Source organism: Budorcas taxicolor, chromosome 19 (assembly GCF_023091745.1).
Source record: "Budorcas taxicolor isolate Tak-1 chromosome 19, Takin1.1, whole genome shotgun sequence".
NCBI classification, from domain to species: domain Eukaryota; kingdom Metazoa; phylum Chordata; class Mammalia; order Artiodactyla; family Bovidae; genus Budorcas; species Budorcas taxicolor.
In genome coordinates, this window is record NC_068928.1 from 27,127,087 (window position 1) to 27,143,975 (window position 16,889).

The 16,889-nt window shown below is 53.4% G+C and overlaps 4 protein-coding genes and 4 non-coding genes across 9 annotated transcripts; 7 read left to right on the plus strand and 1 right to left on the minus strand.

The window, feature by feature from the left end:
- Positions 1-521: 521 nt before the first annotated feature.
- EIF4A1 (eukaryotic translation initiation factor 4A1) lies at positions 522-6,544 on the plus strand. 2 transcript variants are annotated; one of them, XM_052657256.1, is made up of 11 exons: positions 522-548; positions 1,941-1,989; positions 2,413-2,545; positions 3,005-3,144; positions 4,094-4,262; positions 4,600-4,709; positions 4,874-5,017; positions 5,102-5,239; positions 5,357-5,446; positions 5,704-5,783; positions 5,891-6,544. In XM_052657256.1, exons 1-11 carry the CDS (start codon positions 526-528, stop codon positions 6,033-6,035), a joined length of 1,221 nt encoding a protein of 406 aa, XP_052513216.1. In that variant the 5' UTR covers positions 522-525; the 3' UTR covers positions 6,036-6,544. The 2 variants fall into 2 exon arrangements, with proteins under 2 accessions (XP_052513216.1, XP_052513217.1); XM_052657257.1 differs by lacking the exon at positions 522-548 and adding an exon at positions 765-783.
- LOC128065746 (small nucleolar RNA SNORA48) lies at positions 2,580-2,711 on the plus strand. The gene has a single exon (XR_008201122.1). It is a non-coding gene; the product is annotated as a small nucleolar RNA SNORA48 (small nucleolar RNA).
- LOC128065748 (small nucleolar RNA SNORA48) lies at positions 3,434-3,578 on the plus strand. Its single transcript, XR_008201124.1, has one exon. It is a non-coding gene; the product is annotated as a small nucleolar RNA SNORA48 (small nucleolar RNA).
- Positions 4,372-4,512, plus strand: LOC128065762 (small nucleolar RNA SNORD10). Its single transcript, XR_008201138.1, has one exon. It is a non-coding gene; the product is annotated as a small nucleolar RNA SNORD10 (small nucleolar RNA).
- Positions 5,492-5,635, plus strand: LOC128065728 (small nucleolar RNA SNORA67). Its single transcript, XR_008201106.1, has one exon. It is a non-coding gene; the product is annotated as a small nucleolar RNA SNORA67 (small nucleolar RNA).
- Positions 6,545-6,853: 309 nt separating the features above from the next.
- On the plus strand, positions 6,854-9,048 carry CD68 (CD68 molecule). The gene is made up of 6 exons (XM_052658371.1): positions 6,854-7,174; positions 7,252-7,712; positions 7,874-7,993; positions 8,113-8,185; positions 8,293-8,463; positions 8,756-9,048. The coding sequence occupies exons 1-6, from the start codon at positions 7,126-7,128 to the stop codon at positions 8,887-8,889; spliced, it is 1,008 nt and encodes a 335-aa protein (XP_052514331.1). The 5' UTR covers positions 6,854-7,125; the 3' UTR covers positions 8,890-9,048.
- A 1,733-nt stretch (positions 9,049-10,781) lies between these two features.
- MPDU1 (mannose-P-dolichol utilization defect 1) lies at positions 10,782-14,112 on the plus strand. Its single transcript, XM_052658094.1, has 7 exons — positions 10,782-10,913; positions 12,019-12,084; positions 12,272-12,404; positions 12,748-12,833; positions 12,954-13,072; positions 13,233-13,343; positions 13,470-14,112. Exons 1-7 carry the CDS (start codon positions 10,811-10,813, stop codon positions 13,590-13,592), a joined length of 741 nt encoding a protein of 246 aa, XP_052514054.1. The 5' UTR covers positions 10,782-10,810; the 3' UTR covers positions 13,593-14,112.
- A 149-nt stretch (positions 14,113-14,261) lies between these two features.
- SOX15 (SRY-box transcription factor 15) lies at positions 14,262-16,328 on the minus strand. Its single transcript, XM_052658399.1, has 2 exons — positions 15,239-16,328; positions 14,262-14,576 (listed from the first exon to the last, which is right to left on the minus strand). Exons 1-2 carry the CDS (start codon positions 15,769-15,771, stop codon positions 14,408-14,410), a joined length of 702 nt encoding a protein of 233 aa, XP_052514359.1. The 5' UTR covers positions 15,772-16,328; the 3' UTR covers positions 14,262-14,407.
- Between the last annotated feature and the right edge of the window lie 561 nt (positions 16,329-16,889).

Here is a 16,889-nt window from a genome sequence, read left to right on the forward strand (position 1 = left end):
TTGATTCCATTATCTCTGCACATTGGGGGTTGGTTGTCCGACTTATCGTTGGTGCAGGAGAGAACAAAATTAAACGTAGGTCCAGTGGAGACCTGGAGTAGAGATCGACGAAAGTGGTAGTCCCGGGAGCCCGGAAGTCCCTGGAGGCTGAAACCTCGCCCCCTTTGCCTGATAGGGCGCGGTAGGCCACATGACCAGGGCACTCTCGCCTCCGCACGTGTAGGGGTGCAGGGCCTCAAGATGGCTGCCAGGCCTCGAGGCCTGACTCCCGTACGTCACTTCCGTACCGGCAAGAAAGGCGGGTCCTTTAGCCAATGAGGCTGCGGGGCGGGTCTTCATCTTGATAGGCGCTCAAGTTATCCAATGGTGGCTGCGTGCCAGGGCGCCTACGAATTGACGTCACGCCGGGTTGCTGAGAGGCGGCAGGCGGGGCCGAAGCGGTCAAGCCAATGTGATGGCTGGGGCGGGGTCGAGCGCTCTATAAGTTGTCGATAGGCGGGCACTCCGCCCTAGTTTCTAAGGATCATGTCTGCGAGTCAGGATTCCCGGTAAGAAAGATATTTGCAAGAGGTTGTGGCTACTTACTTTGCTACCCTTTCCGAAGACTCCAGTGGGGGGAGTTGAGGCCCCCCCAGTCCCAGGCCCCCCAGCGTTGAGGGGAGACTCAAGACGGGAGGATCCGTCGCGTGGAGGGGGTGGTGAGGGGCGGGTCCACGACCGACGTTGCCGCCAGGCCCTGGGAGAGGCCGAGGACAGCTCGGCTTTCGGGACCTAGCTCGCGAGGTTAGTGAGGGATCCTCGACCGACGCGGTACGCGAAGCCCCGTCACTGAGTCGGGCGGCGAGGTCGCGACTTTTAGTGGGGAAAGGTAGAGGCGGGCGTGCGTGGCCCGAAGCCGCCGGTCCGATTGCCTCACTGCCGGAGGGAGGGCTCGCGCGCTCGGGGTTCCGGAGGATTCTGACGGTACCACTCGCCGAAGGCGGGGGTCCCTGGGTCTATAAATCCAGTCGCTTAGTCGCGTGGAGCTATGGGTCGGGGGAGAAGAAGCCGGCCGTTCAGTGTGCTGGTTTTCTTGACGGCCAGGACCGAGCCTAATCCCGAGGAGCGGCCGCGTGAGGCACCGGGAGCCCACCCGGCGCCGGGCGGGCGGGTCCATTTTGCCGCACAAGTCGGGCAATTGGCAAACTGCGGATGGGCAGGTCCACTTTCCTTCAGGGGTGAGCGGCCTGAGGTATGGGAGGGCGACGCCATTTCGCGACGGGGGCGGGCGGGATGTGGATTGTTCCCTGTAGTGTGTGTGGCGGGGGGGGCCGTTGCCGGGTGGTCGAGGGAGCAAGCACATGGCTGCTCGAGGCGTTCCCCTCCCCCAGTCCGCTTCGCTGCTAAGTGTTGTGCAATCTCCCCATTTGCTAGCTCGGCTGGGGCTCATTGTGCGTGAGGCCGCCACCGCCCGCGGCCTCCCACATCCGGGCACTGTGAGGGGGGGAGATGGGCTGGAGGGAGTGGGGGAGGTGCGGGCGGTGTGACGTGGGGGGAAGGGGATGTCCTACCCCGGCGTCTGGGAGGTGGAGGGCGGGATTTCCGGCAGGCAGGGGCCTCGGTGGGAGGTGCACGCGCTTGGGTTTGGAGCGCCGGACCCGGGACACGTGGGCCGGGAGGCAAGCACCACCTTAAGCCACCCCTTAAGCGCAGCGCAGTTCCTTCCAGCCTTTGGGTCTTAACGGAGCGTTACTCCATCGTGTCGGGGGTGGCTTGGCCTGAGCCGCTCCCGGGATGGAGCAAAGGCTTGATTGACTCAGTTGTAAAATGACTTGCGTCTTACTGGAACTCGTGGGGGTGGGAATAGGGAGTGAAGGCTGATGGCATCATGCAAAGCCGGTTGCTGGTAGGAAGAGATTGCTTGTCAGGATTTCTACATACTCCTGTTTTTAAACCAACAGATCCAGAGACAATGGCCCCGATGGGATGGAACCCGAAGGCGTCATCGAGGTGAGGCTGGATCCCTCCCACCATTATCTTTCAACTCTGGGAAAGGCAGTGGTAGTAGCATTATTTCGATTTTGCACTGGGGGGGTCAATGAATAAAACCAGAACCCAGGATTCAACTGTGCTAGTTAGCTTAAAACCCCCAGATAGGTAGGAAATATCTAATTCCTTTATGGTAGTACATAATACTTACTGTTTGAAACATGTCATCCAGATTCTGTTCTCCTTTGTATTAACAGCCAGCTTCACTGTTTACAGGTGGGCTGACCCCTAGGGTGGTTTCCCAGGCTGAGTAGAACCAACCAGCTGGCTTCCTTGGGTTAAAGAGAGATTGTGGGTTCTGAGGTGTCAGTGCAGGTAAAGGGGCTTGTTTGCTCTTATACAAGTGCACAGCCCCATTTCTCTTGATTCTTTGGTTTCCTGCAGAGTAACTGGAATGAGATTGTCGACAGCTTTGATGACATGAACCTCTCAGAGTCACTCCTCCGTGGCATATATGCCTATGGTTTTGAGAAGCCCTCTGCCATCCAGCAGCGAGCCATTCTTCCTTGTATCAAGGGTAAGATCCCTCTGCCCTAGAACAAGTTCTGAACTGTCCCTGATCTGGGTAGAGTGGCACCTGGTTGGTGGCGCCTGTCTCATATCAGTGAGGGACAAAACAACTTGTTTATCCCAGCTTGGCTTTTGCTCTGTGCCCATGCCTGGTTCATGCCCTGGACACATGGATTGACTGCTGGTTTAATCTCTGAGGTAGTGTTTTGGCCATATCATGTTGGCTTTTTACAGCTATATTTCTAGACTAATTTTGCTGCAGTACTAAATGACTGAAACTTGGCCTAGTTTTCAGTTCTGTTCCTGTTTGGGTACTACGTTGTCAAAAAGTCTGAAGCACTTACTGCTGAGCACATAACATCTCTGTTGGTCGCTTATTGATCTCATTCAGCAGGGCTTTTGAATGTCCCATGATTCCCAAGAATGCTTTCTACCATGTCAAATTTCTCTCCCAATTTGTGTTTAGGTTATGATGTGATTGCTCAAGCCCAATCTGGGACTGGGAAAACGGCCACTTTTGCCATATCAATTCTGCAACAGATTGAATTAGATCTAAAGGCCACCCAGGCCTTGGTCCTGGCACCCACTAGAGAGTTGGCCCAGCAGGTGAGTTTACTTTCCTTCCTCTGAGGGGCTCATTTAGAAATGATCTGCAGAAACCAGAAGTATGTACCCTAACTACCACTGTTTTTAGAACTGAAGTAAGGGGAAAATAGGTGATGTGAAGTCGGTTGATGACATCCAAGTCTCAAGACTTACTAGGTTAATTATAAGCTTTTTTTTCTTACACCAAACACTATAAGCATCCCTTACTCCACCCATTTCCTGAGTCAGATGAAAAGGCTGCTGGGTGGAGCCTGGCTGGCTGGGCAAGTTTGGCCATTTTATGAACAAAACTCCCTGGCAATGGGCAAAGAGGCACCTGATTGGTGGTGTTGCTCTTATATCAGTCAGGGGCAAAGCAGATGTCTAGTCCTTTGTTCATCCTAGCTTGATGCCTGGATTGGTGGCCAGAGCTATTTCATGCCTGGGGCACATAAAATGTAGGGCTGTTTTCCTTAACCTTGAAAAGATCAGAAACCCGTCTCATGAGTTGACTGCTAATTGAGTTTAAGGGGATACATTCTTGTAATGTTCTATCGAGCTGTCATGGTCATTCTGTGCCTGACTTCCGAACAAAGATAATGTAAGGAAGAAGTTACCGTAAAGCTCTCCTCTGGGGCCTTAGGGTCCAGAATATGATTTGAAAGTGAAGATGTAACATAGATTCTATGGGGCAGGAGTACAAGAGGATTCAGGCGACCGACCATACAGAAATTATTTCAGGGCTATTTTTGTGAATCAGTGTGTACATTCAGGAGCCATCCTGAGTTCAAATTCTGAGTCTGCCTTTTATCAGCAGAGATCTTAATCTTACATGGTATGTTTACTGGTTTCTTGCTTGAGGGGTTAGCTTAATAGTGTTAGGTCTCAAACAGTTGGAAAGAATTGAGTGTTTAAAATGGGGCCTGGCAGTTGGAGCTAATATACAGGCACTGTTCTTATTCTGATTCAGATACAGAAGGTAGTTATGGCCTTAGGAGATTACATGGGTGCCTCGTGCCATGCCTGCATTGGGGGTACCAATGTACGTGCTGAGGTGCAGAAGCTGCAGATGGAAGCCCCCCATATCATCGTGGGTACCCCAGGCCGTGTGTTCGACATGCTTAACCGGAGATACTTGTGTGAGTGCATCTGCTTCCTAGTCCTCTGGGTCACTTCCATATGCATGCTTTTTTCCAGTTTCTTAGTTTGGTTATAATTTCATTTCCAATGATATCCTCTGAAAGAGCTGCTCTGTGATGAACTCCATGCGTGTCATCTGAGCCTGGCTTCTCTGTCATCTCAGCCCAGGTAGTGTTCTACTTCCCAAGGCTGTTGTCTTGCCTGGAAAGGGGATCCCAGGCAAAGGATCAACCTTTGTATTCTGAGAGCAGACTGCCTATCTGTTCTTTATCAGGATAGCTAGGTATATTTCAGATTTTTAAATAACTACCCGTTGGTGTTTCCTTTTCCTTGTAGCTCCCAAATACATCAAGATGTTTGTACTGGATGAAGCTGATGAAATGTTAAGCCGTGGATTCAAGGACCAGATCTATGACATATTCCAGAAGCTCAACAGCAACACCCAGGTGAGGACAGGACATCGGGGTTGTCTTGCTTGTATGGCTGATAGCTTTGCATATAGGTTGTGGTGTGCTTGGGGGTGATGACAGAAGAGCATTTATGAACTGCCAGGGAAACTACGGAATTCTGGAGTATTTCCTACCCTGAAGCTGCTTTTATTTTTAATTAGGTGGTTTTGCTGTCAGCTACAATGCCTTCTGATGTGCTTGAGGTGACCAAGAAGTTCATGAGGGACCCAATTAGAATTCTTGTCAAGAAGGAAGAGTTGACACTGGAGGGTATCCGTCAATTCTACATCAATGTGGAACGAGAGGTGGGGCGCAGTGCAGGAGGCGGACCTGGTGGTGAGTTGTTGGGTATAGCCCCTGACTGATCTCCCCACCCCCACCCCCCCCAGGAGTGGAAGCTGGACACATTGTGCGACTTGTATGAAACCCTGACCATTACCCAGGCAGTCATCTTCATCAACACCCGAAGGAAGGTGGATTGGCTCACCGAGAAGATGCATGCCCGAGACTTCACTGTCTCTGCCATGGTGAGGTTTCTCTACATTGTTTACCAGCACAGTAAAACATGCGAAGAGTATTACTTACAGCCAGTTCTCTCAGAAGCAACAGACCCACCTTTTACACCATTTCATTTCCTGTTTTAGCACGGAGACATGGACCAAAAAGAACGAGACGTTATCATGAGGGAGTTCCGCTCTGGCTCTAGCAGAGTATTGATTACCACTGACCTACTGGTGAGTAGAGGGGCATTTGGACAAGACTGGAAGGAAGAGGAGAGAATCCAAGGTGATTCCCTCTTCCAAGGGGCCTACTAGTGCCCCTCTTCAGGAAAGTAGCAACTTGGAATAAAATCTGGCACGCCTCAGGTTTCTGCGGAAAAGGGGGTGTTTATTTCCTTTGCCTTCCTTTGGCTGCCTACATGTATGGTTAATTCTGGATAGAGTTGTGTTTTCTCATTCATACCCTGAAGCTGCCTTCTTTCTTTACATAGGCCAGAGGCATTGATGTACAGCAAGTTTCCTTAGTCATCAACTATGACCTCCCCACTAATAGGGAAAACTATATCCACAGGTAAAAGAAAATTTGGTCTTGTTAACCAGCCCAGCCCCTCTCTTGCCCAGTCCTCCCTACAGAGAAGCTTCTGATTTTTCTATTTTCCTTATCCTCACTTGTTCCAGAATTGGTCGTGGTGGACGTTTCGGCCGTAAGGGTGTGGCTATTAACATGGTGACAGAAGAGGACAAGAGGACTCTTCGAGATATCGAGACCTTCTACAACACCTCCATTGAGGAGATGCCCCTCAATGTTGCTGACCTCATCTGAGGGGGGCTGTTGTGCTACCTAGCACCAGCCAGGGATGAAACCTTGGAGGGGGCTGAGGAGCAGCAGGAGGGGGGAGGGAAGGGAGCCAAGGGATGGACATCTTGTCATTTTTTTTTTTTTCTTTGACTCTTTGAATAAATGTCACTTTTTGAGGCAAAAGAAGGAACCGTGAACATTTTAGACACCCTTTTCTTTGGGGTAGGCGCCGTCTTCTCCCAAAAACACTAATCCATTTCCCTAACCTAGTCAACCTCGAAACCCCAGAGGCTCTCCCACCCCAGCTGAATTCCTCTGAAAACATTCATTCAGTAGGGGCTACAGTTTTGCTCCACCTCATCTGCTGGGCCAAATCTGGAGGGCGAACCCCTGAGCGAGGTAGTCCAGGGGATTGTCCCCAGGCGGGGGGGAGCAGGGGAGACAAAATGGTAGCCATTTTTACATTGTTTTGTATAGTATTTATTGATTCAGGAAACACACAAAATTCTGAATAAAATGACTTGGAAACTGCCTGCCTTGGCTTCTCATTTCTTCCCTCCCACCTGCTGTTGGGTACAGCTGTACTGCCCCTGCCCCTGCTAATAGTTAACTTTCTGTTGCACTTTCTTGTTGACTGGAAAATGGTCATATTAACCCGGGGGGATGACCTTTACATAGGGGTTGAGCAAGGACCATCATAAGCACCTCACATGTCTCAGCAAAGAGGAAGTGATGGAGGGAAAAGGGAGTGCTACATCCTAGTGAGCTCTCCCATAGAGGGGCTGCTGCCTCTGTAATCACTTGTTGCAACTGCCAAGCATATTTTGCTGAGGAAGACAAATCCATAAGGAACAACTTCCCCAAAACTCCCCATCTCACTACCCACATGATTCTGCTAGCTCCTTTGGTGACACCAGGGCCAATCATTTAATGACTAAGAGATCACAGTGGCTGGGGCTGAGGTGCCTGAGTCAGGCTGGGGGTGGGATCACCTCGAGTTAACAGGAAGTCAGAGATTTCCTCTTTTTTCCAAACAGAAGGCAGAGGGTACAGGGTTGGTTGAGCAGGCAGCTGGTACTAACACTGCTGGACTTGGGGTGAAGGCTGTTCTGTCATGAGGTTGGCTGTGTTCTTCTCTGGGGCCTTGCTGGGGCTACTAGCAGGTAAGGAGGAAGGGGATAGGGAGGCGGCCCCTGGGAAGAAGTCCACCCTGGGTTGCTAATCAGTCTTTTCCTCAAAGCCCAGGGGACAGGGAATGACTGTCCTCATAAAAAATCCGCCACTCTGCTGCCATCCTTCACGGTGACACCTACAGCTACAGAAAGCACATCAAGCCCTGGAACAACCAGCCACAGAACTACCAAGAGCCACAGAACCACCACTCAGAGAATCACCACCACCACGCATACAACCAACACCACAGGAACCACCAGTGGCGAGTCCCCAACAGCCACTCATAGTCCTGCTACCACCACCAGTCATCAAAATACTACAGTTCATCCAACAAGCAACAGTACTGCCACAAGTCCAGGACCCTCCACCAGATCCCCCCACCCAGAACCACCACCCTCTCCAAGTCCTAGCCCAGGCTCCAAGAAGGCAATAGGAGACTACACTTGGAGTAATGGTTCCCAGCCCTGCGTCCGGCTCCAAGCCCAGATTCAGATGCGAGTTCTGTACCCAACCCAGGGTGGAGGAGAGGTAAAGCTAAAAGACTGGAGGACATGAAGGGAAGGGGCTGAGGCCTGATATTCAGAAGTCGGGGAGGAAGAGCAGAGGAGACAAATACAGATTGAAGACAAAGGGAACATGGAATGGCAGAGCTGTGCAGTCTTGTGACTTCTCATCTTTAACTTCTACAGGCCTGGGGCATCTCTGTACTGAACCCCAACAGAACCAAGGCCCAGGGGGGCTGTGAAGGTACCCATTCCCACTTGCTCCTCTCATTCCCCTCCGGACAGCTCAGCTTCGGATTCAAACAGGTACTAACCCTCACCCCTCCCTGTCACCCTATCCCTACCAACCTCTTGCCATACTCCTTACTCTATACCTGGATGCCACTCTCCCCTGCTGCCCTGAGTCTTCCTGGTCACCTCCCCAGGATCCACTGCAGAGCACAGTCTACCTGAACTATATGGCTGTGGAGTACAACGTGTCCTTCCCCCAGGCAGTGCGTGAGTAACCTCCCCTTTCTCTTGTACTAGATATTTGGGTTCCTGAAGGGACCCAGGCTAGTGGGTGGAGATGTGGATTGGGAGCTAACTCTTCCTCATTCTTTTAGAGTGGACATTCTCAGTTCAGAACTCATCCCTTCGAGATCTCCAAACCCCCCTGGGTCAGAGCTTCAGCTGCAGAAATGCAAGCATCATTGTTTCACCAGCTTTACACCTTGATCTGCTCTCCCTGAAGCTACAAGCTGCTCAGCTGTCGCCCTCAGGGGCCTTTGGACCAAGTAAGTCCTATTTCTTCCCTCCTCGAATTTTCCCATTGCACTGAAAGCCCCCACCCAGGCTTATAATCTCCCTCCTTGCACCCCCAAATCTCCTCCCTCTAGCTTGTCACAGCTGGGGTAACTGTCCTTCCTCCTCCATAAGGCTCTCCCCAGGCTCCCCTTTGTTTCCCGCTGAGACATCTAGGTGAGCGCCTCACCAATCTCTACTTCGCAACATCCCCTACATTCCTTCCTCCCACCTTGATCCCAACCACCACCACTGTGACACCCACTTGACCTGTCTTTCTACCAGGTTTCTCTTGTCCCAATGATAAGTCCATCTTGCTGCCTCTCATCATTGGCCTGATCTTACTCGGCCTCCTCACCCTGGTGCTTGTTACCTTCTGCATCGTCCGAAGACGCCCACCCACTTACCAGCCCCTCTGAGCATTTTTCTCAATATCCAGGGCACCAGGAGGTGCTTTCATTTCTCATCACTCAACTGACTCAAAGAGATAAAAGTTATCATCCTTCCCTGTCTTGATGAACAAAGAAATAATGCAACTGGGAGGGATGAGGGGAAAGATGTTTATTAAATATGACTGATTCTCCATCTCCCATGGGAAAAAAATAAAATTTGCTCAAATCTTTATCCCTGGTTTTCCTTGTCCTTCCTGCCAGGATTAAAAGCCGTTAAGTTTCTTGTCACACACCTTTTGGTACCTTCCATGGTTGAGTCTAAGGGTCCTAGAAACAGCTCACCAGGAGCGATGAAAATGTCACTGTGTGGTGCAATGCCCTCATGGATTCCTCCTTCAAAGTCTGGCACAGCTGTTGTCAAACTGGCCTTGCTGCCTCCCTTGCTCCTCTTTTCCTGGGGTCTCTGGCTGCTCCAGTTACCTCTCCTCCAATCCAGGGGAGCCACCCGTCCCAGCAGCCTGTCAAATGCCCTGCCCTACCCACTGTGTCTGGGCTAGCGAACAACCCAGATTAAACTCCGGCTGCATCTGGGATGCTCCTATCTCACATGCAAAGGATTTTCATCTATCACAGGAGCAATGCGTACTCTGACTTCCATAAAATATCCTCTATGCTCCTAGGCAACCCACAGTCCCTGGTGGTGGTGCCCCCTAGTAGTGGTGGGTGGCACCCATAGGACAGCCCCAGTGTGGATTCTAAAAAGGATCTCCCCGACCGCCCTAGCCTGAACGACCAGACCAGGGAGTGCTAAATCCCCTTTACAGTTCATCGCCCTGTGAGCATCGCCAGGGCCAGTATGGGGCCCTTCCAATTGTGGGAGCCTTGTAAGGCTACAGAAAGCAGCCACCGAGACCGGCAGACCCAACCCTTTTGAGGGAGCACGTGGCCGAGACCCAGCAAACATACCACCGCCTCGCGACACCTCGTAAGACCCTGCAGACTGTGGCGCAGGAGTCACCGACGGGTGTGGTACTCCCAGCAGGTGCACAGCCACGAGACCGCGATGACCAGTGCCATCTCCACCAAGACTTGGTGTCCTGGCACTGGGTGCCAAAAGGCATCGCTACTGCTGGGTAGTCTTGAGATGCCCCTAGGCGAGATGCTAGGGCGCCTCCGTCTGGCCCAAATCCTGGCTCAGCACCTGGTCATAGGAGGCCGAGAAAGGGGCCTTGGCCCAGGGGTGACGCCCTCGGGCCAGTGGGGTGAGAGGGAACCCCGGGGCCTTCGTTTCACACAAGCGGCCAGGACTGGGCCCGTATGGGAGCTAGGGACGCTGCCATCTCCCGAAACCGGGCTCTTCTTCCCCACCGCCTCTACCTCTGCTTCACTGTCCTGGCCCAGCGCACCCATTTGCCTCGGCGAACCTGAGGAGGGAGAAGCATGGGCCTTGCGCCTAAGGTGAGCGGCCTGGCTCACACTGTCTCGCTCCCATCGGCGCCATGTCCTCTGGAGACACCGAGAGTACAGGAGGTGGAAAGCTACACCGCCCACACCCAACGCCATTTTGGAGACTCACGCCCCTTCTCTCTCAACTTCGAACAATGTAGTAAGCTGGAAGAAGACAAGATGGCGCCGAGCAGGAGGAGCGGAGAAAGGAAGGATCAATCTTACTGCGTAAACAAAGGCTCGAAAAATGGAACTGCGCAGGCGTACAGCTTTGGCACGCTTTAAAAATTTGAGCAGCAGGGAGGGAGCGTCCAAAAACGTGGTTTCCAGGCGAGACCTATTTTACGTTAACAGAGGTGGGACGGCGTAAGGAAGAGCTGGCGCGGGAGGCGGGGCGCGGTCCTGCTTAGTGGCGGGAAGGCGGGAGGCGGAGGCTCGGAGCGCGCGTGCGCACTGTCAGTCAATGGCGGTTTGAGGGATTGGCGGAAGTTGACTTTGCAGTATGGCGGCCGAGGTAGACGGGCCACTTAAACGGGTGCTGGTGCCGCTTCTTTTACCTGAGAAATGCTACGACCAAATTTTCGTCCAGTGGGACTTGCTTCATGGTAAGTTTTATTTTGCCTCGGGTCAGAGTTTTGCGCCAGCGCTCTCCGGCCGTAAAGGGGCCATGAGTGCGGACTAAGTGACGGCGGCATTTCGGGCGGAAGTCGTGTCTGAGAGGGGCGGAAGTGTCTCCGGCTCCGTAGAATGAGGACTCCGTATTTGGGCGAGAGGAGGAGTCGCCAGGTGGGGGTACTTTGCTTTAGCGACCGATGAAAGACGGAAAGACTCAAATTTTACAAAACACAGTTTAAGATCTGATTAGATCGTTCTAACATCTAATAAATCTGTACACCTTCAGGAGCAATGCTACAAATGATTCAAAGCCTCTTCTGAATCAAGGCCTTCTGTGGCACCCCCAAGGCTCCTGCCATCCTAATGGCTTTCCTCCCAGCCTCCACGTTTGCTCACGGTGTAATTTTGGGCTTAATTTGTCTGGCTTCCTTTTTCTATTTACTAGGCAACGCCACAGCCAAAACCCTCCTCTGACATCAGACCTTCACAGTCCACCCCCTCAAGTTTTTTGGTACCGCTCTGTTCTCCCGGGACAATGTTTTAGCTGCGTTCATGACCCATGATAGTCAACTACCACTGGGGCAAATACTTTGGGGGTGGACTTACAGGCTGGAGAAGTTGTTGGTAGCTAGAACATAAAAGCAGGCCGTGGAAGTTCCTGAGTAGGGGCCAGGGACAGTGTTCGAGAATGAGCGATATAAAGGAAACCTATCCTTGGAGAGAAGAGACTTGTGGATTGCCTACTTGCTCACAGGCGGGGAATAAAGGATCAGAGGACTCTTGGGCCTTGTTCAGCTCTACACAAGGAAGCAGTGGAGAGCCTTGGAAGTCAGATGAAGGAGTTTAGGTGTGATGGGCAGGGAACGGAAGAGTGGGTCAGAGGAAAGAAAAGGTAAAAGCTGTTTTGGAGAGTCACCTTGTCTGAACGTGATATGGTTTGGAGTAGGAAGAACTAGGCCTTTTTCACCTGCCTTCGGACCACCCAAGATTTCCTTTTGTGGGTATGTCAAGATCTTAAAGCACTTAAAGCCTTTAGGCCTACAAGTCCTGGCCTGGGTTCCAGAGGTCTCATCTCTGCTTAATTTCTCTTCTTAGTTCCCTGCCTCAAGATTCTCCTCAGCAAAGCCCTGGGGCTGGGCATTGTGGCTGGCTCACTTCTGGGTATGTGTCTTATCATCTTCAATTCCTGCTGCTGGGAGGTGGGTGGAGTGCTGAGATAACATAAACTGAATGGGTCCCTTAACTAGAAGTGGGGTTAACATGCCTCCAGGTCTGCTCTGTGGCTGTTGTGCTGTGCACCCAAGGGGTGTCAGTTCCTCAGCCCTGCCTTCTCATCCTCTTTTACCAGTAAAACTACCCCAAGTGTTTAAAATACTGGGAGCCAAGAGTGCCGAAGGATTGAGTCTTCAGTCGGTAATGCTAGAGCTAGTGGCGTTGACTGGGACCATGGTCTACAGCATCACCAATAACTTTCCCTTCAGGTGAGGGAAAGCCTTCCTGCCCATTATCTCCAGGAGTAAACGCTCACGACTCTAGTGGGGGTTAGAGGGAGGGAGGCAAAAGGGCAGGAAGGCTTAAACCTCTCTGGAACTCTAGTCATCATCTATGGTGATGATGAGAGGAGGTGAGCAACCCAAGAACAACCAGTTTCCAATCCTGAATCAACTGCATGGGGGCCGCCGGGAGGCAGGAGGTAAGGGACCAGTAGGGCTGTGGTGGATAGGGAATAATCAGAGAATTGTGTCCCCAAGATGGATGGGCTCTGGAGGCTTTCCCTGCCTCTTCCAGGCCTGCCTTTCTTCCTTCCAACTCTTGACTCTGCAGCTCTTGGGGTGAAGCCCTGTTCCTGATGCTCCAGACAATCACCATTGCCTTCTTGGTCCTGCACTACAGAGGACAGACTGTGAAAGGTGCTGAGGATTGACCCATGAGCTGGCTGCCAGCTCTCAGGAACCTTGCTGGGAAGGCAGGCTTGGGGAAGCCAGGGGACTCAGAAGTTGACAAGGACTCCTTATTTCCCTGTCTCCCAGGTGTTGCTTTCCTAGCGTGCTACGCCCTGGTCCTTCTGGTGCTGCTTTCACCACTGACGCCCCAGGCTGTAGTCACCCTGCTCCAGGCCTCCAACATGCCTTCGGTGGTGGTGGGAAGGGTGGGTGCTGGGAACAAGGGAGAGGATGTTGGGAAGGGGGCTGGGTAAAGAGTAGAGGAGAAACCCAAAGTTTGCAGGGGGTGGGACTGAGAATAGAGAAACGACACAGGAACATGGAATGAGTTCAGATGACAGAACAGTGTCTCAACTCTTCCCTTAGCTGCTCCAGGCAGCCACCAACTACCGCAATGGGCACACAGGCCAGCTCTCAGCCATCACAGTGTTTCTGCTTTTTGGAGGGTCCCTGGCCCGAATCTTCACCTCCATTCAGGTGAGTGCACCTCCTCCCCTCTAGAGGGCACCATAACTTCACCTTACCTCTCCCTGCCCGAGGACTTCAGGCTGCCTCTTTTGGAACCCTTTCGCTTAAGTGACCCTAGCTGTGTCTCTCACCCAGGAAACTGGAGACCCCCTCATGGCTGGAACCTTTGTAGTCTCTTCTCTCTGCAATGGCCTCATCGCTGCCCAGGTCCTCTTCTACTGGAATGCCAAGGCTCCCCAAAAGAAGAAAACGCAGTAGAGTTGAGTGGGCGCCCTGAGTACATTCCATGTTTCCATTCATCCACTCAGCCTTGGGGTCCTTCCCATCTGGATCAGTGTGCTGGTGTGACTTTTAACCATTCCCTGTTCTTCTGCAATTGCAACTTTGATTGGCTCAGATCCTTAGGATGGGGTAGAGATTTTCAGGCTGACATTTTAACATTGTGTGCTGTCCTGTGTATATGCTCTGGAGTCATTTAAACATTTGGCTGAAATTCTTCATTTAGCAGAAGTTTCTAGCTAGTTAATCTATTCTGGGCAGAAGTCTTACCCTGTCCTCCCCATTTCCCCACTTCCTTTCTGACCCTGAAGGACAGAGCCTGGACAGTGGAAGAGACCAGGTGCTTATGGTTTCCTTTCCCCCCCAGCCTGGCTCAGACTGTCTCCTGGACCCCAGTGCTTGGTGGGGGGGTAGGGGGAGGGGGACAGAAGAATGACTCAGGCAGGGCCCCAGGGTGGGGTGAGGAGGTTCCTGCTCTGGCAGGTCCAGGCGGAAGGGAGTGGAGACTGCTGGTTCCTGCTGCAGTAAAGGGGAACAGAGATGGAACAATAAAGACTCAGAGACATGGTTTAATTGTACAAAACTGTATTCTGCCTACAAAAAAAAAAAATCCGTGGGTTTTGTTCCCCCTAGCTTTCTGGGGTTTGAGGAGTACTGCTCGTCTCTGAACTGTGGTCCAACACAGTTCTAAAGGATTTGCAGCCTGGGAGGTGGGGGGGGCGGGGGGGGTGTGTTCTGAGTAGAAACAGAAAAGGAGACTGGAAACCTTTCTGGGTGGTCCCTGCCTGTGAGGGTTAGAGGTGGGTTAGGGGCAAGGGGGTCCCTGAGAGGGCTGGGTTGTACAGAGGGGGAGAGCCTGGGGGTGGGTAGGGGCTGTAAGCAGGGAGTAGCTCCCCCTGGAGCCTTGGGTTACTGTGGGGGAGAGAGCACGGCGAGGGGCCCTCCGGTTTACAGTGGGAAGAGCTGCAAAGAGAAACACTGTGGTTAGAAGGCATTTGCTCCCTGGGTTGGAGGTGCCAAGTAGGGTCCCTGATTCGCATGTGGGGGTAGTTCTGACCAGTTCTGCACCGACAGGTAGAATTAATCAGCCACCCATCATCCCTGGCTATCCAGACCCCCCCAGAGTACCAGTGATAGGGAAGGGAACCCCAGGATGGCTTAGAGCTGCACCACCACCGCAACCATGTCAGGGCATGCTCAAGTGCGAGCTTGCGTGCTGCGCGCCTGTTTTTCTCTTTTGGGGCGGCAGGCCAGGAAGGGGTAGAGTTGGGCTTGGCCTGTCCTTGCCCCGGGGCTGGGAGAGGAAGCCGGGTCACACGAGGGCCAGAAGCGGGGGCCGGGGGTGGGGGGGGGGCGGGGAGGATGGGAAATTCAGGTAACTAGAACAGAGTCACATCCAGGTTGCTGCTCTTGCAGTGTCACCACCAACAGACTCTGATGGAAGAAAGACCCTGGCTCCCCTGAAGTCTCCCACCCTTCATCGGGCACCCTCCAAATTCCTCCATGAGTGTCCCCTACTTGGGTGGGCTCAGGACCCCTGCCAGCCAGGCTCTCTGATATCTGCCCCCACCCAGGCTCTAGGACAGGGGCACAAGTTTCTGTCATCTTGTTCCCCGGGTACTCACCCATAACTGCCAGGAAGGTAGGCTGTCGAGTAGTTGGGGGGCTGGTACCCAAAGCCTCTGCTCCCCTGGTTGGCTGCATATCCAGGCCCCCAGACTGGCCCGCTGCCAGCCATGCCGCCGCTTCCCTGGCTGAAGTGGGGCGACCCGGCCCCCGCGCTCTTGGTCTTGCGCCGGGGCCTGTACTTGTAGTCAGGGTAGTCGCGCAGGTGCCGGGCTCGGAGCCGCTTAGCCTCCTCCACGAAGGGCCGCTTCTCATCCTCGCCCAGCAGCTTCCACTGCGCGCCCAGGCGCTTGGAGATCTCCGAGTTGTGCATCTTCGGGTTCTGCTGCGCCATCTGGCGGCGCTGGGCGGAGCTCCACACCATGAACGCGTTCATGGGCCGTTTGACCTTCTCCAAGGGAAGCCCCCTGGAGACAACTGGGCTCCCGGCGCCCTCCCGCTCCTGGGGGCCCGAGGACGAGGAGGTAGGGGCCGTGGGAGTGGGAGAGTCCAGGTTCCAGGCCTGGTCGTGTGAGGAGCCCGGTACCGCCATGGGGGGGCCGAAGGGAAGCCTTCAGAGGGCGTTTCTACACGCCCTCCCCTCCGAAGTGAAACGTTGATCCCCAAACCCGGTATCCTAAGTGTCTTTCTAATCCGGAGTCGTTACAGAGAAACTCGTGTCCTTTAAAGGTATAAACCGTCCCAAGTTCAGAGTCCTTATAATGAAGCCCGTACTTCCAACCAATCCGGCACTTCTGGGGAGTCCAGCGCAAAAACCGCTGCCTGGTACCCGCTCCTGTACAGGTTGTGCTCTCTCCTTGTGGCTGCGAGGTTCCCGGCGACCGAGTCTGGCTCCCCCTGCCCGCTGCCCGCCGCCCGCTGCCCGCCAAGGGCCCGGCTTCGGTGAAGGCGGTAAACCTCTGCGGTCGGGGGGTCCCGCAGCTGCCAGGCAGCGTAGCCCAGGTGCCACTGCCCTCTCTCACCTGGTCTCAGCGTCTGTGGCTGGCGGGTGGGCCAGGCTGGGGAACAGCTTTTAACGACTGGCTCCTCCCCACTCCCTCCCAACCGACCGCGCCTCCTTAAGGGCGCCAACATCCCCCTCCCTTAGGCCAACCCAGGTGTCCCGTTCTTCCCAGCCCCCAACACTCCCCCCAGGGGACCACACCCCCTCTCCACCCAAGACCCATAAGTCAGGCCTTCCAGCCCCAATAGCCTGAACATCTACCCCTCCCTTCTTAAGCACAGCGATTTAAAGTCAATATCTTTGCACAAAGGGATCAAGTAGAGGGGGATCAAGAGCCCTCAGGGTCAGAGTTGTGCTGGGAAGAAGGTGGGAACACCCAACCCACTAACCCAAACCTTTTCCTGGTGCCTACAACTGCTCAAGCCCCTGACCAGCCCGGGGGCAGAAAAGTCAGGCAATCAGGAGGCAGGCAGGCCGGCCATTTTTGTTTCCTGAGTCATCCCAGCAGGTGCTTGGGTGGTGATACAACCCCTTGCCAGGTGAGAAAATTTAAACTCTCACCACTATAGCCCCCAAACCTAGGTTTCTCCACATGTTTTATCTCTAAACCTCAGAGTTGGGAGGCAGGGCACAAGGAAGCCCAGAAGAACCAAGGCTGAGAGATCAGTGATACGGATGCTGGAGAGGAAGCCTGGATCCAGAGCAGA